This window comes from Typopeltis vanoorti, chromosome 6 (genome assembly GCF_054136105.1).
Source record: "Typopeltis vanoorti isolate ZY-2024b chromosome 6, IOZ_Tvanoo_1.0, whole genome shotgun sequence".
NCBI lineage: Eukaryota > Metazoa > Arthropoda > Arachnida > Uropygi > Thelyphonidae > Typopeltis > Typopeltis vanoorti.
In genome coordinates, this window is record NC_143554.1 from 102388779 (window position 1) to 102413057 (window position 24279).

General features: G+C 33.7%; 1 protein-coding gene across 1 annotated transcript in view; it reads left to right on the forward strand.

Moving 5' to 3' along the window:
* LOC150105764 (teneurin-a-like) overlaps window positions 1-24279 on the forward strand; it is a 400598-nt gene that overhangs the window by 162344 nt on the left and 213975 nt on the right. Inside the window, exons 11-14 of the mRNA XM_090394550.1 lie at window positions 2645-2854; window positions 4098-4283; window positions 5029-5175; window positions 8191-8398. Of these exons, the coding sequence (XP_090250676.1) occupies window positions 2645-2854; window positions 4098-4283; window positions 5029-5175; window positions 8191-8398 (751 nt within the window). The remainder of the gene's footprint in view (window positions 1-2644; window positions 2855-4097; window positions 4284-5028; window positions 5176-8190; window positions 8399-24279) is intronic.

Below are 24279 nucleotides of genomic sequence, written 5' to 3' on the forward strand. Positions count from 1 at the left end.
TGACTTACGATATGCCTTTTTTCTTGAACCTGACATACCACTTGGAAAACCATTTCTGGGCATACTATGGAAATATATGTTACGCGATCACCATAAGTATCAGGTTCTCAAGAATGGAAATGGTAGTCTGACCATGGAAAGCAGGAGCAAAATTCTACGAGATCTTCCCACTTAGCAGTTGTACTACAAGATAAGAGGCTGAAGGGGCAGGTTATGATTTGCATTACCAAGAGTAAAGTTCACTTCAACAGTGTACTCGGAAAGTTAACAAGTTTAGAAAACATCCAGAGTGTAGAGTGAGTGGATATTAAAATGGTTAGTGGAACTGGAGTAAAGGCCGCTAGCTGAAAGTGTGGACATTAACGTCACCAAGAAAGATGATTTCACTGTTAGGATAGTTGAAGTGCAAGAAATCAAGCTTCAAGGATAAAAATTCAAAGAGGTCAGAATGATTTTCAGAACTGAAAGACGATGGAGACAGCAGGTGAATGATACATAATGACGTAAAGAAATCTTAAACGACAGGTCAAAAAGAAGAGATTCATATTGAGATTCATTAAGCATCCTCTTGAAAGGAATACCAGATCGCATAAAAGTACCATCCCATTATGCCAGATGCTGAAGTGAATGTGGAAGAGATTTTTGTAAGTTTTTTAAGATTAAATGATTTATGTTAACCGCAGTGGCAGTATATCTATTTGAATTTATTTTCTGGATGATGTTTAAGGTGAAGAGGAAAAGAATAGGAAAACATGCAGTGGGAGCAGATACACTCTTAGACAAGTCGCTCATGCAGAGGGCATCCAATGTCCATACTAATGGTTCCGACAGTGTTTCCAGCATGCCACTACACAGCTTCCCTGCAGGTATGATATGACAGTGTAGATGAAGTATGATATGATGAGTATGATATGATGAAGAAGCCACCTAAATGCATTACCATCATGGAGGAAATCCTCAGGATTTCCACGGTATGTTTGGCATGTCCTTGAAGGACAGCACTCATACTGAATGTTATGGGAAAAGAAAGCGGAACCCTTGCTCTGGCACCATCAGCTACTTCTAGTCCTTAGTGAACAAGATGTTTCACTGGGCAATGAATATCATCTACTGCCTCGTAAGTCTGGTCGGCATTTCCTTTATCTTAGAAGGTATCCTTTGCGAGTGGGATTGTTCAGTAATAGTGCCAGAGCTTCTTTGGCGGGAATAGGCCATACCTCGAGAAGGCGGGGTTGAATCAACCTGCGTAAAGCTATATATTGTACATTACAGTCCATCAGAGCTCAGTTCCTGGAAATGAATCTCTCTCTCTCTCTCTTCCTGCTGTCCATTTTTGACACATTTTCTGTGTATTTTCATATCATCTAAATTTACCGATCAATATTACACAATTCAGTACTTTTCAAAAGCACCTCAAAGTACACCGAGCTATCATTATCTATTGAATGGAACACTATGCATAGTATGATTTTTAGCGTATCTAATTAGTTTAAAGTGGTGCTGTTTTCAGCGAGTTTTATTATCCGACTTCTACGCTCAACTTTAATCAGTAAATGAAATAATTAAATCAAGTACCGAATGTAAATATTTAATCCGATTAATTGATGTTTGAATCCGTTATACATTTTCGATACAAATTATTTTTTCTAAAGCTAATACCTTTAGAAAAGAGTATTTTTTGTTGAAAAGGTTAAAACAAACATTAAAATTCAACTAATCTTAAATGTTTTATTCAAAATCGTTTTTGGAAAGTGGCAATTATCGACTTCGTAGCTATATTCTTTAAAACAATTGACTCTTCCACTTCAATATAATCAAACAGGCTTTGTTACCATCAGGGACTTTGCCCTAAGTACACAATATCTAATAAACTAAAAATTTTGTTAAATTGTTTAACAAAAAATACTTTTTTTGTATAATAGTTACCTAAAAATATCGCCAGGAAACGTTTTGAAATGTACGTGTAATGCAACATCGCCCAAAAAGCTGCTAAAACCTTCATAACAGCTGGCCATGCATAGCCAACCAACTGTATACGTAATATACCGAATCTTATCTTTAGATTTACGTGTATTTACTGTGTTGGCACAACAAATAAATTTCACGGTAGCTGGCTGCAGCTACATGCGTTGTTATTATGTTCAGCTTCAAAGTATATTTTGTCATGTCTGGAAGCTTTATATCAAGGAACTACTTTTTCAAATTTCGACAAAAATATACACTTGTGTTAACCACACACTGTAAACGTTGGAATGGTATCTTCTTGGGCCACTATTGGCTTAACAAGTATCAGAACAAAACTCTTCACATGAAGATACTTTTAAATAAAAGAATTAGCCGACCAGAATAATGCATGGCACTAACTTATTTCCTCTTTCAGAGAAAAAGAGAAGCATGTCCGATTTTAAAAGCGTCGCAGTTTGTAGCAATCTTTTTATCAACCCAACCGAATCTTCTATCGCCTTCGACGAGTATTTAAAACAAGACACCTTTGATTAAAAATAAAATATTGACAACAGCGACTAAATAATTCAATTTAGTGTATAAGCAGGATGATATCTGATCAAGTAGAATATAATATTTTCTAACTTCAACCCCCAATAATTGTTAACGAATCGCCTAACAAAATCTCTTATTATTTCAGAGGACTGCCAGGATCCCTTATGTTCCGGTCACGGTGTGTGCGCAAGTGGTCAATGCTGGTGCAAAACAGGCTGGAGAGGAACAAACTGCAGTGAAGCGGACGGCCGATTGAGTCGCTGCTTCCCTGATTGCTCCACCCACGGGGTTTACGATCTGGAATCCGAGCGATGCATTTGCTTCGACCACTGGACTGGAGATGATTGTTCCAAAGGTAAATGACGATATATTACTCATATGGAAGAATTGTTTAGTTAAATCAATTAAACAGTGTAATCACTTGAAATAAATTTCGAAAGATCATAATATATATACTGTTATGAATTAAATGTAATAACATATATGTTACTGTTATATTTATTAATGTATAATGATAAGTGCTATATACATTAATGCTTTTTCGTACTGTGTTAATGAAATTATTAATACTTTTAGAATGAATATTTCAATTAAGTGTATTAATACTTCGTTCAGATTGCTTGAGTGTACTCGCTCTCCAAATCTGCAGGAAGAAATGTAAAATAGAAAGAGAAAGAAACGTACTTATGAAGCTGCCATTCGCCAAGAACACATAATAGTATAAGATACATCAGCACTCTGCTCTTGCTTTGCAGAGCATATAAATTTCATCCCAACTAAAACGGTATCGCATTTGCCCGAAATGAAAATATTAAACATTAGGTTTATATTTGAGTACAGCATCTCTAAACCAAAATTTAACAAATTCCATTCGGAACGTTGACACACAGGATGCCAGTAAAACGTTTCTTGTTACTATCAGTTAAAAGATTATCAATAATTCTAACTCCGAAAAATAAACATACATTGGATATAATAAGCCAAGTGCTGCGCTTAACTGAAGAAGTCTTTCTGAATAATGCAATGATTTCAAGACGCAGAAATATTATGTAACATAATGCTTCCACCTCCCTTGACAACAGATGGTTATGCTTGCGTATACTAGGTGGAAGTGTAGTCAGTATATATTGCTCTCATCATTATCGTCAATAAATTATGTTATGTTGTCATAAACGAAATAGATCTAGAAAACATGACAGTAATAGAAAAGAAGAAACATCAGATTTCCTATATTTCGTTTATTTATTTATTTTTGCCAAATCCCCAAAACTATCAACTTATTTGAAAACATTATAAACACTCGATTTCGTCCTAGGGTAGGAAATAATAATAAACAACTGAAATAGCTGTTTTATTGGATTGTGAGTATCCTTGAACCACACACAAGAAACGTAGTAGTTTGTTAGAAATGATATTTCTGCAAAAATAAGTTTATTTTTAATTTTTTCTCACCAGAAAGGTTGTAAACTTACGGTGCATTAGTACCATGGGTGGACTAAGGATATTTTAAAATATTTTTTAATTTATTGTTTTACGTATGAATTCAATTTAATACGAATTCAACATCAGTGAACATGTCATTTGTCGTTTCGTTGCAGCTAAGTGCGGACTGGACTGTGGGGAACATGGCAGGTGTGAAGAAGGAGAATGCCACTGCGATTCTGGATGGACGGGTCAACGTTGTAATCAGCGAACTTGTGATCCACGCTGCTTCGAACACGGACAATGTAACAACGGCACGTGCGTCTGTATCCAAGGGTGGATGGGAAGGCACTGCACACTAGGTACGCTATTTCCTAGAATGCGTAGCGCATCATTGCTTTTATTTTGCTGTTTTTACTTTCCACACAGGAAAGTCTAAAACATTTAGTAAATTATAATCTATATATCAAATTATAATTTCTATGTATTAGCATTAACGAACGAACGGCTTACTTCAATCGGAATTATTGGTGAAAAAATATTTGACGTGAATAAAAAATATCTCATCATAATAAGTTGCTTCCTTGATTTTCGTTATTCCGTTCTTATTCTATGTAAAATAGTAATTCAAACTTTAGCACACTTTTTTATTAAAAATTATTGACCATTATTAGCTCTTGAATAAATATCAAGCGATGTGTTAAACAGGTTGCTATCATCAGTCTAGTTTTCGCCATTTGAAGCTATTGATGTTCTGCTATAAGCGATTTAGAAATAATAAAACAATAGTAATTAAACTGCGTAGTAGACAGAATTAACACGTGACAGGAATGACGCAAGTTGACATCAGTGATGTCACTGAGGGTTAAAATGAAGAACAAAATCGTGTAGGATTTCAAGATCTAGCTTTTTTTGTAATATATTTTTAGAAATCAAAACGAGAAATATATATATGAACAAAATATTCGAATTAAAATGTTGTAAGAGAAAGGAATAAACACGACATTATAGAAAATATCCCCAAAGTCGTTTGTGCAATTTTATATTCCATCCACTTCCTTTTCTATCCTTTTTAGTTTAATAAATTATGTTGTTGTTTTTTTTCAGATGGATGTCCTCTTGCGTGCAGTAATCAAGGTCAATGTGTCCGCGATGGAATGTTATGGATGTGCAAGTGTCACGATGGATGGGGTGGAAGAGAGTGCAGCGTTCCTCAAGAAGCTAATTGTGACGACGATATTGATAACGATGGAGGTAAGTTACGCTCTGAAATCAGCAGAGATTTAAAAAAAGTGCGTCGTCCTACACAAACACTAATCGACTTAGAATACCAGGTAATTGCTGAAGATTTTAACAAAAACTGCCTACCTATAAACGCATTGTACCTTGAAAAGCGCTTTCTGATTTGGATAAAAGCCAAATGCTACTTTTTTTACCTCGACTCCATTAATCTGAGTTGGCGTAACTTACTCAACTGAAAAAAATGTGGGGTTTTTTTTCACAAAAAACGTAAATGTATTATGGCTTTTGTCACTCGCAAACGTCTTTTGGCTCCGTAACAAACGTATATAGTATTTAATCATATAATTTATCATTTTTCTTGTTTAATTCTTCGGAACATAACTAGGTAACACAACTAGTCCTAACGCAGTTCAATCATTCTTTTTCTCCCTTAGCTTTCTACACGTCTTCGGTATTGTAAATCTGCCTGGCGGAATGTACCTTTTCTTTCTTTTCCTTGCCTAGATGCCATGCTTATTTTTATAGACCAATTTTTCTTCCACTCCCATTGATTTAAGTTTAAATTCCGAAGCATATAATTCTTTTTCTAATTCACAATACACCAAAGGGCCTTTTCCGTTGTCCAGCCTCTTTAGTTTTCTCATTTTCCCCATTTATTTCATATTCATTAAATGGTTTTTGGTTTATATCAGCTCTCCATTGTTTTAGATTCTACCGAATGTATCTGTAATTATACATACAGTGGTTTTGTTGAGGGTCCTGAGTCTCATTGGAAGCACCGTATAATTATAAAGATATGTAAATATACTTAGTCATTTGAATGGTATGCTTTAGATGAATTCCCATCGCTATTTTTGAAAATTTATGTTTTCAGATAGGGCCATAATCGGTATAGACGGTTGCTTACTTTGTTTCTGTACAGAACTTATAAAGAAACATGTTCAGAAAAGATGTGTCCGTGTTTTGCTTTTTGTTCTTTTTACCACCAGAAACTCAGATTTCTACTTGAAAGAAGGCAAAATAGTGGTGTAAACATGCAACTAATTGGTATAATACACTCTTTTGATGGTCTTTAATGTTACCTTAATTGCAAACAACATTAAACTTGTGGTAAGAGTTAGTCTTCCACTAAGACTAGCTCCTGCCATAATTTAAATTAACTTCTGGATTTGTCCATGTCACCAGGTGTTTGAATGAGCCTGTACGTTGCAATGATTTGCAGCCGATACCGGTTTACTCCAGGGAGTGTTCCGTATGGTGGTTGCTAACCCTGATTTTGCATTTCACTTGTGCGTCACGTCTCGTATATGTTCCAGCTGTCGGATCTCCAGTGAGCGTCCTGTCGGCCCAATACACGTGTTGCCATACGAGTATCGGATTTTATAGACTGTGGTCGTTTTTATATATAGCATGGACTGCTTTTGGTGTAAACTAAAACATTGTAGTCTCTTGGTAGACAAGAATGCGCTACGTTCGGAAGTATTCTCGTGCAATTCCTATCTTGTCTGTTACATGTTTTATATACTGTAAAGCAATTTTTCTGGTGTTCGGTTGTCTTTTTATACCAAATAATAGTTTCTTTAGTAGCTGCATGTTTTGTTTTTGTTTAATGTTTTTCTGGACTGCAAAAGAGACGGAGAACCACGTCTGTCTAGTTGCTGCAGGGGAATGATGATTTTTTCCATTGTGATAGTTTATATATATATTTACGCGCGCGCTTCGTGCACACACACATGAGTTGAATAGCGCTGTTCTGAACTGATACTACTTGTTGATTTATTTTTGAATAAAAACATCAATAAATTACTAGAACTAACGGAATAAATCGATAATTTCAGTATTCGAGGAGGAAATTATAGATATTATAAATGAAATTTAATATGAAAAAATCACAAAAATATAGGTAAGAATTAAGAAACTATAAGGAAAAAATATAAACTAACAAAGCGGACAAAACTAAGGTTTTTAACGAGATCAATAAAGAATGATAGCTCATCGTATAGTTCTGAAAAACAAAATAACATGAGCAACTGTGACAGATTATTCTTTTGTGTTTTTCAAATCGACATATCAGACGTCCAAAACGCCGAAATTGAACTGTTCTATCGAAACATTCATTCGCTTAATGTCCATCGCTTTCTATGCGGTTTTAAAATCTCTCTTCCTTGACATTGTTCACGAACACACTCTACCGAGCTAACGTTTCTTGAAATTATCGATTGTCTTCATTTAGAATTAAGGCTTCATTCTCGTTTTGTTATATTGTAAAACATCAAAAAACCTCGCTAATTCTGCTACAAAGTAATGTAGTAGTAATCGTACTTCCTTTAGTAGTGAACACGTGCTATGTAAAAATATGTACTACAAACATTTTCCCCTTAATTTAAATGCTCCAAATGAAGAGACAAATTTGAATAGTTGTCACAAATACCAAATTTCATTAAATTCCATCAACCGATAAAGGAATTACAATATAATTTCGAATCTGTTTACCGTCCTGGTTGGCTAAATGGGGTAGCTTATCCGCTTTTAAACCAACAGGCTACTAGTAATAGTTTGGATATTACGCATCATCGTTTTGGACTATGTAATTTACAGAGATATTTTATTTCGATTAAATATGCCAACAAATTGTGCAACTAAAACCAAAATTGAAATCGACAAAATTTAATAGATATCCTAAACGCCAAATGTCATGAAATTTAATCAAGCAAATGAGAAATTTTAACATCCATTCACATCAAATAGTTTCGCAAGATCTTGCCAATAAGATGATCCGAATGAAACCAGAAAACTGAATCACTTAAATATTTTCTTATGTGTATCCTAAAAATTCCTAAATTTTATTACTTCTATTTAAACAGAACATAGTCATTGCAATACATAATTTTAATAATAATTCTAATTGAAATAGAATTTGCAATGACGTTTTGAGACAAAAGGCAAGTAGCATGCATATAACTAATAAACAGCGCCTGCGAAACTATACAAATCATATTGATATTTGTTTTATTTATTTATTTTTAGATGGTCTTATTGACTGCGCAGACAGTGAGTGCTGTAGCAAGGTAGATTGCCAAGACAGTTTAATGTGTCTCTCGTCGCCTGATCCGTTGGATATACTGTTGCGAAAGCAACCGCCAGCTGTCACTGCCTCTTTCTACCAGAAAATGAAGTTTCTCATTGAAGAGCAGAGTGTTCAAAGCTATGCCCACCGAGATGAATATTCCGAAAGGTAAATCCTATTTCTTCTTATTTTGTAAGGTGGTGCGTGCGTGTGTGATTATTTCTTTTTATTTTTCAGTAATAATCGATCTACAGAGCCTCATTAATAACTGCGTAAAGTGACTGCGCACCAGTCTTTCTGCAGACCTATACAAGACAATGTGGTTTTGGTTAGGGAGTTACCACCTCGAAAAATTCCGTTCTCTTCTTCGACCCGAGAAATGATCTATAGTTTTATACCATATCGCTGCCTTATCCTACAAATGGAATTGTTTCAGTATATTTGCAGCATCAAGAAAGTTATTTTATTTATTACCTCGATATATAATGAAATAGTTTACCTTGTTTATAGGCTAAGACGAATGCGACGTTGTGCTTCCATGTTTTCATCACAAAAATAGATTCTGCCTGCGCATACCAGGGCAGGTGTTACGAAGTACGCAATATATCAGTGCTACATGCTGATCTAGGATAAACAAAGAAAATAATTTTCATATAAACGTTTGATTAAGCAGTTTATCTGCCGATATTCAGAATCGCATTTAGAAAAAAATAAAAAGATTTTTTGACAAACTAATAATTCTATAGAAATATGAATGTCATTCATACCCATAAATTCTGGATATAGATTCGCACTAGCCATCTTTCAAGAATTTTGCTGTTAAAAACATCTAAAATCCTTTATGATGTAACGTCAGAGAGAACCTATAGTAGGTACTTAAGCTTTATATCTGTGTGTATTGTACTTTATTTTTAATAAACGTTTATTTATGATGCAAGCAGAGATATAGTTCGTAAGTATCGTATTGCAAGTAGATATCCTTCTGGCATTTGGACTATATTCAGACCATTGCTCCAATTTAGCGATATAAATTCGCTCGTATAAATATATTCTTTTGACAGAAGAATTAAGTGTTCCAGTACCAAGAAAGTATAACGAGTTTAGGAGAGCATTCGTTGGAACTCATTTCTTCAGATTCAAATTCAGAATTTCTCAGACTACCAAGCAATTATGTTTTGATGTTATTTCACATTGTGAACCCGTCTCATAAGAGCTCAATAAATTGCATCGCACGTTTCTAATATTACATCATATCAGTACAATGGGTTATCTTCTCCTTTCTCAATGATGTGGGTTTTTATAACTTCTTTCTCTCAGTGAGGAAAAACAGCAGCAAGTATTTGTATGAAAATATTCCAGTACGTTCACGCTAATAATCCAGATTTGTTATCACAACATTGTGAACACCTTATGTTACTGTTTTTAAACTATTGTGTGTACATCGTTCATTAATAGAAAGAAAAGATGTTGCGAGGTGAAAAAATAGCATAGGAATTCAAAGGCTGGATTAACAATGATAAAAGAAAGATAGGTATATAAGAACATAACTGCAAATAAATAAAACACGCTACGAAAACTAGAGAATTCGAAAGAAAATAACAACGCATACATTCTAAGGCCAAAAAAAAACAAAACTCTGAAATAGCTAAAAATAATGGCAACTGTCTAAAACTCTCACTGTACTCTCGCCAAGATAACGGTTTAGACCTTGACCTGATTTCTCGAGACCAAATCACATTAAGAAAAAGAACATGGTTGTAATGTGATTCAACCTAAGAAATAATGCGATGTTTTCTTCATCATGTTGCTGTTCTTGTTGCCTAAGAGGATAGGTGAAGTCCGAACTTAGAAACAAACAACTTCTTTTCACGTGCATTTATTTGCCTATTCATGAACGTAGTTCGGCATCAACAGGAAAATGTGTACCTTAGTACAGTTAAAACTGTGTTATAGCATGTAGGAGCATACTCGGAAAATAAAGACATGCACTTTAGAAAGAAAAACTTCATGGGAGTACAATATATTGCACAATCAAAAAGAAGTTAGAACAGTGTGCGTGTGTGTCACTATTTACTGCTGTGACATTTGGCAGTTTTTGATTAGTATAGAATTATTTATATTTTATGCTTCACTGCCAGGTAGCAGGACTTGGCCAACAAGACTGCATTATTATATCATCACTAAAGTTGCATAAAAGTCAAGTTCTTGTGAAATAGTTTGGATGCTTTCCATTTCGGTACTGTTAGTAGTAGCGCTACAAAAAATTCTGCATTAGCGCTCATATCGAAACAAAGATTTTAATTGATTTTAAGTTTGATTCAAAAATGCAGCATGCTACTAGAACCAAATGCTCTCTCTTTCTCATCATTTTAGCTTCAACGTTTCTTTCTTCTTTTTTTTTGTTTTTCATATTTTAATGTGATAACGGTAATTTCTGTACTGTACTCTATTAATCTGGTTGAAGAATCTTCTAAAGAATATAGACACTTATGTGTATGGGAAGGCATTTTATTTAAAAAATTAAACGAATGTCATGTGAGCCTAATATTACTTGGTTCCATGAGAACTACAGTATTTTGGATGAAGTCTGTAGTTAACAGTAGACATTTGGTGTTGCATTTCTTTCGCACTTTCTGCAAAAATGTGTTCTTATTTCATGTTCCGCCTCGTATTTCAAATGCTTGCCGAGGTGATATCTAAATCATTGCAAACTCTTGTCCATAAAATTTCAGACTGTCATAAAGAGCAAACCATCGGTGTAGACATATGTCGAAATTCTACGCACTGAATCGAAACTTCATTGCCATAAAGATAAATTCTGCTAGGGAAAGTTTTCCGAGAATCCTTTTTCGATAGGAACATTTTTGTCCTTCCTTGATGTAGTTCGTTTGCTATGAGTAATTGCTTTGTAACTCCCTACAGGTTGAATTCCACAGCGAATCCCATGGAAGACTTAGTTTCCCCCACACACACCAGTGTTTGCGGAAACAAATCACATGCAGACTCTATTAACCTTTTAAGAGTTTCGCTTTGGAAATAAGACATCGATTTTTAATAAAAATACTTCGTACTAGTCTGAGTTTTAATGATCGCTTTCCTGCGCATTTTAGTTGATTTACAACTTGTGTGGTGGGCTTATTATATTTTAAGGCTTATATGGCTTATAAGCCATATAAGCCTTAAAATATGGCTTACACAGTACTATTTGACACTTTTTATTTCATTGATTTTTTTACGAAGATTTCTTTGTTTCGGCAATGTGTTGCAATCGTTATTGTAATCATTAATGCTTTATAGAGTATATGAAATTAAACTCCATAATGGAAATCGAAACACTAAGAACAGCTGACGTCCTGCTATAACGACTTTTCTCAGCACTTGTTGCTCCTTAACTCATTCTTGATGTATCGAATTATTGTTTTTTAATTACAGCATGTTCCTGCCGCAATTCTTCCCTCCAGTATTTGATCAAACGACTACTGTTGATTGGAAGGATCCAGTTAGTAAAATGCACTGGACAGATACTCAACAATCAGAATTTAATCATATCATTGCGTAGTATCAAAACGGAATGTTGGCTGAACCAATAAACTATTGTAAGAACAATTCAGTGCATAAAAGAGCATCTGTTTCAGGCTGACTAGCGGAGGTAACCTGTCCCTCTTACAATTCACCTGAGAGCTCTTATATTCCACTGATGCTGAAAGCGCAAGCGATATATTTCATATGGCGCCATACAATCTCGAGTCTGCGACTAGCAGAACTTCAATGAACGATGCCACGGGACTGTGGTCAGCTGTTGCAAGCCCACTGGAACCCAGAATGTTAAACTCCATCATTTGATGAGAAATTCGTCGTCCAAACTGCGCAGACACTAGACAAAGACATTTTGGTCTTCCACACATTGCCATACTACAAGTATTGAGATAGCGATGGTGGTGTCACCTGAACAAAGAAAAATTAAAAAAAAGCGAACAATAAAACAATAGTGAAAAGTGAAAGGGAACTTGAATGTAATCACTTTTAAGGTAGTTGACGTCCGTGAAGGCACCAGAGGAAGAAGAGACAATTCTTCCAATAAAGTCTAGTGTTGACCAACACTGTATTTTACCGGATACTTTGACAAAAAAAAAAAATCATTCAAGAAATCAAAGGTAAAAGCAATGATCTTGCCTTTCTTTGTTCTGCCAGTTAATGTAAACAGAAATGTAAAAGTTATCTAATATATTATTATATTATTTAATTATTAAATGCATTCATCTAGGCGATATCAACATGATGTTTCTATTCAGAATTTTGTAATGGTTAAAATTCTACGGTAGTTTCCATTTCAGTACGTAGTACTCCATGGGATATTATTCTGTATAATGAGTGTTGTTATAGCGAGGACTGAATTTCCGATTATACCATTAAGAAGGACAAATTCAAATTACTTACAGTTTGCAGAAAATAGCCAAACACTGATTTTACGGGGGTGAGGAGAGAAAAAAACATCGATATCAAATCTAAATCGATAAGTTAAAAACCCTCGTGTAAAATTGGATCGAACGTAAAACCTTATGGGAAGAACTAAAAAGAAAAAAGTAATGAGAGAAATACTTGCTTTCTTAAATTACGAAGTGGAATTGCCGCTCGCATAAAATGTAGAAACAAATGCGTTGATTATGATGTGAGAATTATAAATTCCATTCCTCAGTTAATGAGTTTGTAAATAATAAACGTGTAGCTGATGATCTCAATGAACAGATACGAACACTCCATTTAACGAGTTTAATTCTGGGATTGCGCGGAGCATTAATAATATAGCAGGTATTTGAAGATTAAATCTGAATGAAGAAACTGGTTGGAAGATTTACATTATGTTGTATTAGTTTTCTTGATATAATTGTTTGGAAGCCCGATGTGTTTTATGAAATATCCGTTACTTAGTAACTTAGATCTGTTCGGCGATAATTATTATTTGATTCACTGCATGATAAATCTTGTCAAAAGGAAGCCTTCTTAAGTTTACAAAACAAAAACAGGCGAATAATGATGAGTGATAATTAAATGAAAAATTTCTTCTTAATAATGAAACTATCTAAAGGGAAATATTCGTCCATAGACAGTTCTAGTTTTTTTATTATAAAAACAATGCAAATCACGTTGTTAAAATTGCTTTCATGTTATTGGTGAATAGCTGTGGCTATTTCAGAGGTTTGGTTGCGAAAATTTATTTATGTATATGTAAACAGATTTGATATTTTAGACAGGGCGTATTCTTCTGACCGGAACTCTCTAAACTTTTTGTGCAACCCTACAGTTCCACAGAAGATACTTTAAAAAATGCTGGTTTAGTCCATTGTATAGCGTGACAAGCATATGCGAATCTAACCAAACTACAAGCAAAAAGAAAAGAATGATACTGCTGTCTGTTCTGTTAATTCAAGTGCATTAAAAAAACTTAATTACAGTATCACTTTTAATAGCTTACAATTCAGTAGAAAATTATGAGGTAATGGTTTAATATCCATTGCATTTAATATTCATTTCAAAAGGCTGTGATAATAAATAAAAGCTCCAAGTAAATAAACCTTCTGTGAGAAATAAGAATCTATCTTCAAAGAATAAAATTTAAAAAAAAACGCAGATAGTGTTGAAAATGAACTAGAAAATTAGTTTTAAATTGATAATAGAGCGACTTTGGTACATCAAAGGCTTTTGATATCGTAAGTGATGCTGCATTAAAGATGCAACAAAAATCCAATAGCGAAAACTATTTTAAGTGCAGAAATTCAAGAAAGAATCGATATGCTAACTTCTTTGATGAAAAGAGGAAAACACAAAAATAATCTTTCTACTGGCAAGAAATCGACTCTGATATTGCGGAGAACTTGGATCTTCTAAAATTTACGGACTAAATTTTATTAGTGGACATTTTGGTAATGCTTATTTTTCTGGATCTAAAAAAAAAGTGATCTGCTAAAAAATTATAATGCAGCCCTAAGTATTATTATCATATATTCGTATGAATATAGCAAACGATTCTAAAACACAGGAAACATACACAACTGTAAATATACTACAACTAAATTTAAGCGGAAACTGTTGAATTAACCACATTTGCAATTTAAAATAAAACAGAAATATGAATGAAGCACGCAATAAATTCAGACGACAAAAAGATATTTCCCTCTTTCGAACTATATGTTATAGTAACTCCGCGCTGTCTGGTTATGAACTTGAAGAAATTTGGCTATTTCTTCTATTTACGATTTAACTGAATCATTTTATGGGCAAAATGGTTCAAACTGATATTAATAATTCCTCACCTGCCGGTGGATTTAATAAATGAAAATTTAGAATTTCAGTTAAAATGTCAAATCGTTTCAATTTTAGTTTCAGTCGGACTCTTGGTGGACACAAAATTAGGCAAATCAAAATATACGTCTAGTGTACATAAGCCAAAAGTGGATCGAAGTGTCATAAAGGCGCTATAAACTTTTGACATACTCGTCAGATTTTTACAAAACTACCACCACTCGACAGAGTTCTTTGAATAAGGTAACTTTTCGCAGACATTGTGATAGTCTCGCGAAAATAATGGAAATATCGACAATCGAAAATTCTCCTTTGAACTACTTCAGAGTTCAGTATTGATTTAAACATTGATAAGATCTTGTAACGCTTGCGTATATATGCAATGATTTTCGTTGCTAAATTACTCTTATTCAAAACTACATGATGAATGCGTTTTTTTTCTATTCTTTTTCTTTTCTTTTCTTTTTTTTTTTGAAATATCAATGAAATTTGGTATTTAGGATTACAGTTAAAATCTATTGTTTCAGTTTCACCATTTACTGGAAAAATTACAAGAATTTTTCCATTAAATTTTCCAAGAATGGCATTCTTGTATAACTATTTCTATCACTGTATGCAGTGACATCATTTTACTTGACTCTCAAAAAAGCAATGTTTTGTCTTTGAGAACATTCATGTTTGTAATTAATTCGATAATATTTAACTAAAATATTAAAAAAATAAATAATTTTTAATAAATCATGCCCCTAGCATCTTCGAGTGAGGTGACCTTCTTCATTTAGCAGGAGGATTAATTTTTACGAAAACGGCGTTGACGCTCTCAATTCAACCAATTCGTATCGCTAATAGTGCATCATTACTTCACCTTTAGTAATACCAAAGTATCTGCATCACGCATATGTTTTTCTTCTTTTTTCACAATAAGGATTATCGTTTGCTAGCCAAAATCAAAAGTTGATTCATTATTAAACAATTTTTGTTGTTAATCCTAAACAACATGTCAAAACCAAATCTCCCCCCCCCCCCCTTATACACACACAATTACTCTAGTCACTGTGACCATTCCGGTTTCAAGGTTAAAGTATTGGCTATCCAGCATCCCACGTACTTAGCGGTGACATTGCAAATGGTCCTAGAGAGACATTCCCAAGCTTAGATTTCCCCTTTTATGTATAGAGAGATATAAACAGAAAATAATAATAACAGAAAAATAGTATTAATATCCTCAGAGACTCCCTAGTATCGATGCCTGTCAATATCGTGAGGAACATTTATTAGACTTTTCATCTGAAGGTGAGCTGAAAAGAGCGGGGTTTTTCTCTCTCGGTATCTCAGAAATTTCATGGCACATAAACATGCAAACTGGTCAGAAAACACAAACACAATTAACATACTTTAGCAGACTATGGGAATAAGGGATAGTAATCTTAGCCTGCTGGAACTGAGGGCCCTCACAAATTATATAGTGAGGGCTTGTGCGTAAGTGTAAATTATGTTCATTAACATACAAATTTAATTAACAAATATGGGGTTAAGGATGAAACCTTTCGATTAAGTAATACAAATTGAAAAATACTTGGTCAAAATTATGCATTTTACTAATTAACAAAAATGAATATCATAAGACGAGTTTAAATGTCGTTTGCATATTTAATCTGCGCGCAGTAATTTTTTTCCTTTATACACACATAAGAACTAAAAGCATAAAGTAAGTAATATTCGCAGGAATCGAGAACATGCATGAAAAACCCAGCTAATTATATCTAAGATGTCGAAAAAAATTGAAAACAACCATATTAGTAAAGAATCTACGAGGACTACATGTCAAAAAATGCATTACGGAACTTTTAAAATTATGAGTAATTTTATAAAGTAAAAAAAGGGAAAAAAGTTAACCTTTGTGATTAGTTAAGGGGAGTGAAGGAAAGAATATAAAAATCAAGTGAGGAAAGTGGATTAAAAATGTAGCATGAGCGATATAGAGCAAATGAGTAGACGAAAAATAAAGAAATATAGTTTAAACGCAATGAGTTTAATAAAATAACTAAATAAAAAATTGAAATGGATAATCTAAGTGTGATGCAAGGCTTCTTGGTTACTATGACAACAGCCCTTCTTGCATCTGTCAGCAATATAGCAGAGTAATTACTGTATGTTTCTATTCTCAGCAGCACATATTAAGTTGTTAAGATCGAAATAGGCGAGCAGTTCTTTGCTTAGTGACAAAATTCTCGTCACTATCCTCTCAATGTTTTTGCTTTTGAGTTGAACGAACATGTGGACCTTTCAATTGGTGAGCACCTTATTAAAGTGGTTGAGGAAAACGGAAATTTTCCGAAATGCCGGCCTTGTTGGCTGAGTAGTTAGCGTATCCACTCTCCACCCAAAAGGATGCGGGTTCGTATCCTACCGTGGGCATGGATGTTTGTGATTGTCTGTGAAATATACTAATGGTGGTAGTGGGCAGTAGATGGCGTTAATGTAGATGATGCGGCTCGCTGATTGATGGATTGAGTGGTGAAGACGGAGAATTGCAGAGTAGGTGCCCTCCCCTCGATGAGTCTTTGGACTCTCTGGAGGTGTCACATAGCAATAATAATAATATACAAGAGCCTTGTAAGAGTCCATTTCTTTTTACGAAGTGAAAAAGAAAGAAACAGGCAATATTACCGCACTACGCGCGTTGAACTTCTAGTTTTGCAGATAAAATTTCAGAAACGTACAGTTGAATATTAAATCAATATTTAATATCGACCAGTCTTATCAGACAATTATTCGAAAATAAACCTTCAGTGCATATTGAATTATAAATAAATGCTAGCCGTTATTTTTCCTATACTTAAATTCAGTTAACTGTTGAATTTTTAAGTTTTTTTCATGGCGATAAATACTTTTACAGAATTAAACTTACTTTGTTTTGATATCTCGAGAAAAAACGTATTCAGCACTTAATGTTTTTTCCCTTCCTATTTAATATGATTTTCAATGTACCTGTATGTGCAATTTCAACTTAATATTAATATAATACTTCAGTAAAATATTCAAATAGTCTTCCAATTGTTATAGGGAAATATTGATTTTTACATATTTTAAAATCAATAAGTATAATCGCCTTCAGTAACGTACTTCTTGTTCTTTCACAGGAAAATATTCATAAATACAGTAGCTGATAGCATTTACAGTTAAGAGCGTGCTAACCATTCATTAAAAAAAATGAAAAAAAGCAACATTCATTGCCTGAATTCCATTTAGCTGCGCATGCAAATTATCGAAGAAAATTGTGGAAGTTACGATTCTTATAAGTGCATTTTAAAATACAGCCTCTCATACCTAACAAGCCATTTGGATAACTAATGATCGCGATATTTATTCTTGGAGAGAACATTGCCCTGCGCTAATCTTTAAAGATCAGCCATAGCCCATTCATCGTATAATAGCCGACTGAACAATGCTTTTAGATTCTAAATAACGTAGTTTGACAATACATATCGCGAAGTGTCATTCACTGGTATCTTGCATATAAATGATCGTCCTTCTGTTCCCTACTATTATATTCCGCTAAAAGTATCAGGAACCGATACACGTACAATTGTCGGGATTACGCAGTTTCTACAGATGTGAAAAGGAACATAAAATGACATTTGGCTCCTCTTTGGAAATCATTTTAATCTTCGCCGTTTATAAATACAAAAGAAAAATTCATCTCTGAAATTACGATTGTCAAGAACAATTCAGCATCACTGAAGAATTTAGTCTCGTAAAATGAATTTAGTTCTTCTAGAGCCTGAAGTGATACTATTTGGTAATAAATAAATAAAGCAATTTCGAACTAACAGCGTAATACCATTTGTGAAATAGCTGGACAAAAAAATTTAGAAAAATGCGAATTAGAATAATGTCAAGATGAAAATACAGTGTTTATGGGGAGCAAATTAATTATTTTTGATTTAGTTGTTTCTTTATGTAGAATGGGATTTTATATAAAGTTCAATGATTTCATGCAGATTTATCGAAATAAAGCAGAAGTTTAAATTTATGTAAAGGAGGGAAAGCTGGATTGAGAAATTGCTAGTGAAGTTGTGGAAACCAGAATAATATTGCACTTTACATAATCATCCTCCACTCAATATGCAAAGTAGGCTTCTTCTGCATTGCATATATGTACTAGTATTATAATTTCTACAAGAAGCAACTATGAAAAGTGTTTTTTCAGTTCTATTTGAAACTGAGAAATAAAGTCAAACAGGAGTATTGCCGTGATGGAGTTTGTACTTGCCGAGTGTCCACTTTTATAGGTGTTTTCGGTGTAGTTCTTTGAGTGTACTCATGAATGGCCAATATTCTGTTATTTGTACTGAATTACGCACTTCATTCGACTACTGACTCTGCATTTCTAGCAGCAGAGATGAGTACAGGAATCTTGCCTTCTCCGTAGATAGATATAAAACGGCAGAATCATTCGACAATTCTTGTATGACCTTCAGCGTTATCACCAAAAATTACCTTACGTTTTCAAATTTTCATTAGGCAATATATGATGTCAAAGTGTATGTTCTGCAAATAACACTTGATAAAAATAATAGTTTATCAACCAAAGAAGAAAAAGAATTAAACCAAAAAATTACCAAAGATTTAGATAAATTGAAAAAATAAAATATCTTAAAAATAATAATGTTCTTTTATTGATATTTATGGAAATGTTTGAAACCTTAATAAAGTTAGTGACCATATTTCAGCGACGTTAAGTACTAAAAAAATAAATTTTTCCTTTGTTCTGAAACGCAAGTTTAGTTCCTCAGATTGTTGGGATCATTAACTGCACAACTCAATCTTCAAAAATATCGAAGAAAAGTCAACTTATCAAAAGAAATAAGCTCATTATTAACGTACAGCTACTCTTTATAGGATCCATTCTTCTACAATCGTCTCAATTCATCTCTTTGCACTTTGATATTAGAACACTGCTCTTCGCCTTGTACAAGTGTATGAACGCCATCTTTTGTATTTGCCAATAATAGGTCCTAATAGCATCTTACTCCTTATCTTTTCTCACCAGAAGCCTCTTTCGCCTTGAGCTTATCCCCTGACAGTATATGCTTTCTACTAGTTGTAACTTTTGTATTGACAGGCAATGAAGAACGATCTCGGAAGACTTTGTCGATCCCAAATATATCACACCTCAAACCTAATCCTTATTGAAGAAGTTTTTCTAATCCTCAAAATGAGTATATCAGATTTGGGTATTTCTTTTAAAGAATCATTCCAATATCGAATTAGTTTCACTGACCAGAAATGTTCCTTGACTTCACATCACTATAATTTCGGTACAAATGTGTTGTTTGGAGAACATTTTTACGCTTTAGTGAGTTTTGCACATGTAAAAGGCAAAACAATCCGACTTGTATTTTTATAGCAGCCACATAAAAAGCAAACGTTGGTTTTATATAAATGCAGAATAAACAGAAATGAAAGAATTTATTATTAATAACAAACGTAGAAGGAGAATGAATGAAAAGAAAAATCTGAGCTCAGTGAATGTGTAATTGGATCAGCAGTGGATGATAGCCAGTGATCATTGTGTGCTTCAATAGTTTGAAAAACTGATGCCAAGTCAAGCTGTTATTCATCAGAATAAAGACATATCTTCACTTATACATAAAGATCTTCCACATTTATTTGTGAATTCAAACATCCAAAAAGTTAATATGATAGAAAGAAATCTGCAATTACGAAATTGGGGAGAAAATGGCTGCCTCTGTAATGCACTCGGAAGGATTTTGGTAATTCTGCCCTTTGGAGGAAAGATTTAAGTTCAAACCCCGTCAACATGCCGTAACACGCAAAATTAACACAGGTAATAATTCTGTTAATTTAAGTGACATACTGACTTCATTACCTTGGTTACTTTGACTATAATTCCACCCAATGTCAGCTGAAAGAGAATGTTAGGTTGCAAACTTCTGTACCGAAATTCAGTCATTTTTCATTCATGGAAATTAATGGGTTGTGTATATATACATTTTTATGCAAATTACATGAAAAACAGATTTCATCATATGTATCTTTAATTGCCTAAATAATTACACAATTCCAATTAAAATCATAAATGCACTGCTTTCTCTTAGCACTAAAAAGTTAATTAAGGTATTCGAATTCATGTAATAAAATAAAAACGAACAGAAAAACTAATGAAAAAATGTGAGTTAAATATGTATTATAAACAACCTCGATTTAAACTCGATAATGGAACAAAAAAGAGGAAAAAAGAAGACCAGATAGCAAAGAAAATCCTCCAAGATAAAAAAAAAATGGAGTTATGGCAATAAAAAATGAAAGAAAATAAACAAATCGCAGCCTTCGTCAAAAATATACCATTTATGACAACCGCGCGCAGTTCAGTACCCATATCACGTGCAGCGAAATACAATATTCATTTCAGAAATGTATTCGAAGGCCACATTCACTGCTGGCCTGCCGCAAGGAGGGGAAATCGAGCACTGATTCCGAGCTCGTTTCACTGGCCACAGAGCGAAGCTTTAGAAACATTGAGATGTCAAGAAAGAAGGAGCCGTGATTTTGGTGTTATTTTATCTTTTACTGTACCATTTCGAGCTGTTTCTGTTGGCCTGTGCTGAGTATATAGATAGTAGTTTTCTCCGTGGGTAAGAAACTGATTCATTCTGAATGGGAATTGCAATTTCGGAGTTGCAAAGATTGCGATCTGCTGACATCATATATTTTTATTCATTTATTTGCTGAGGAAGAAGACCAAACCTAGAATTTTAGTATAATCGGATGTCCTGCTTTGGTGTGAGAAGATAAAATCTACTGAATTTGTTTTCACAAAAGTTTTGCGAAGATTTTTGTTCTAATGCAAATACTCATAGTTCTATTCGGACAAGGTCATAAGATATCTTATGATGTGTTTTTAAAGAAACTCTGTGAAATTCTTTCCGTTTGAACTTCCTTCCAAAGTTGTGAAAATTATCTTGTTCTAAATGGCACAACCGAGACACTGGCTAATGATTTCACTCTAAATAATAAACGTTGCTGAGTACAGTAGGACGAAATCCATATCGCCATTACTTTTTGTCAAAACATTACTAACAGTTTGATGATACACTCAACTTACGCTATTGGTTAGAGAAAATCCACAGCTCGGTATTCATGATATCCATTACATGTTCCTAAAACGTAATAAAATAAGACTGGTGCCTGTTTACTTGCAGTTAATAAACTAATTCATGATTTGAATCTTGCTGTGTGTGTAGAAGGTTTTAAATCCATGTACATTATTTGCAGTAATGATGGTTGAACAGCTGATGCCGTAACTTTATTTAATTTGAAAAAATAAAAGAAAAACAAATGAAAGGAAAAGACTTGTTACAGTTTAAGATAAAAACGGATTGAAAGAATGAACACTTAATGGAAGTCAATTATTTATTACAGAATAAAGTGGGAGGAAGTGAAGACAATCTTATGCTATTCATTTCGTTTACTTTGGGCACTCAGAATAATTGATCTCTGGTGAACGAGAAATATTGAAGTCAGCTATTCAAAAATCGCCACAAATGTATTTCATAAAATCTAAATGCAATTCTTTAATTTGTCCTAATCAATGTCATTAACTTTGAATTATATATGTGATCTTGATTGTGTGATAGCAATGAGTAATAAATGCATTATGTATCATCTATCCATTTGAAATAAATTTAACTGTAATTTAAATTCAGTTTAAAATCTTATTTATCATTCATGTATTGTAATCAGGATGGCTTTTGTGTGAATGAATTAAACTTTAATATATTCTCTCTATTTATCTGTCTATATGTGAATGTGTTGAAAAATTAACAGCGACTTACAAGTTGCTGAGTAATTATTATGTGATTACCTGTGATGTGTGTGTGTGTGTGTCGACAGCTTTTCGTGCACTGTGTTAACCGTCCTTTTGTGTGTTTGTCTTTGTCAAAATCACACGGAGTGTGTCTTGCCCCATGTGTCACCGGCCGCCATATATATATATATATGTATATATGTGTGTGTGTGTGAGTGTTTGTGTTATTAAAAAAACTGTTGTTAATGAGAGAATGTATTGGCGGCTTTACTGTTGTGATGTCTGTGTATGTGTACCAGCGGTTAGCTGGTCCCTCCTGCAACACAGAGAAGGTGACTTTGTTACCTCCTATGTTTAACCTTACGTTTGTGTGTCCAACCGTCTGCCCCACTATCCTGTATTATATGTAATGAAATATTTGTAAAAAATTACTATTTGATGTGCTCTTAATTAGAAATATGAATTGAAATTTCTGCATCTTCCATGAATGCTTAGAGTTTTTGGCAGAGGCCCGCAACGATTAATTAACCAAATCTGTCCATTTATCTTTCAATGCGGTGCCTCTTGAGAGGCGTCTTTGGGAGTAGCTTTGCCACCTTTTTTTTTACTTCGTTCTCTAATTGTTCGTATAAATTAACAGTTTTTCTGGTTCACTGTTAAGCTGCGTGTCTAGTAATATATTTTTCCCCAATTCACCCGAATAAATAATGAATCTTTTTTTTTTCATGCAACATATGACATTTTCTCATCGATTCTACCCTTTTATGTATTCCTACCTAATGTCGTGACTTCTGACCTGGATGACAGCTCTCACCATTATACTAAATGATTCCATTCGCTACTACGCGTTAGTGCTTCCCTTCTTTGAAATTATTCTTATCTTCATTCAAATCACATACTGACTTCTTTCTCGTTATTGACTGTTCAGAACATTCATTCAACTTTAGACACTTCCGAAGATCTAATGAAGTTTATAGTAATAGCTTTTCTGGAGGGTCTGAAAGAAAGAAAAATATTTGAAATGTTGAAAATAAAGCAAGATTTAGAGAACAGAAAAAACCCTAACGAAATACCGATCAAAATTTCTTTTGTTTCTTTGTTTCTTTCATTTGGACGTTGCATGGAGTGTTTTCTGAAGCCTGATTTCATTATTTTGAGGTGTTTCTGTGCAGATAATCAACTTGATAAATAATCTTATAAGCATTCTGACACTACATCCGGTGTAATTAAGACACAAACTGCATATTAAGAAAGACGAATTTTATGGGGGCAGTGTACCACCCAAATTACGGACATAATCCTACGGGAACAATATCCTTATTTTAAAACGCTTCTATTCCATTATAGCACTTGTTTTTAACCTTAAAGAGCAAGATGGGATATAATATATGAAGCATTTGAGCTTGCTTCCATAATATCTTAAAAAACGTTCATTTAAGACACTTTTATGGAACAATAAATTCATAATGCAACTGGCCTTAGCAAAAACGTCTTTGTTATTTCTATGCTACTTGAACAAAAAATAATTTTAAGTGCGATGTTCAAATTCTTGGTCATTTAGTATACATCATGGGCACAGACTTAAACTCTTTCCATCCAAAAAGTGGAAATTTTATTTTACTTGAAAATTGTCTTTACAAGTAACCTGAATAAAGGAGAAGAATGAATTTTTACTGTCTCATTCAAAACATTATGTACAACAGTCAAGCATAAAGCTGTTGCAAGTTTTAAATTAAACCTAATAGAAGCATGAAATCGACAGAGCAGAACTTGTTTTAAACGTTCTGTGTTAGAATCCCTTGTAAACTGACTTCTTGTGTTTTTCTCCCACGGTGATTTTGTAACTTAACTGTTTATTATAAGACTAACTCTCATTTTTTTTCTTTTATTCTATATTTTGATTCTTCAGCTTACA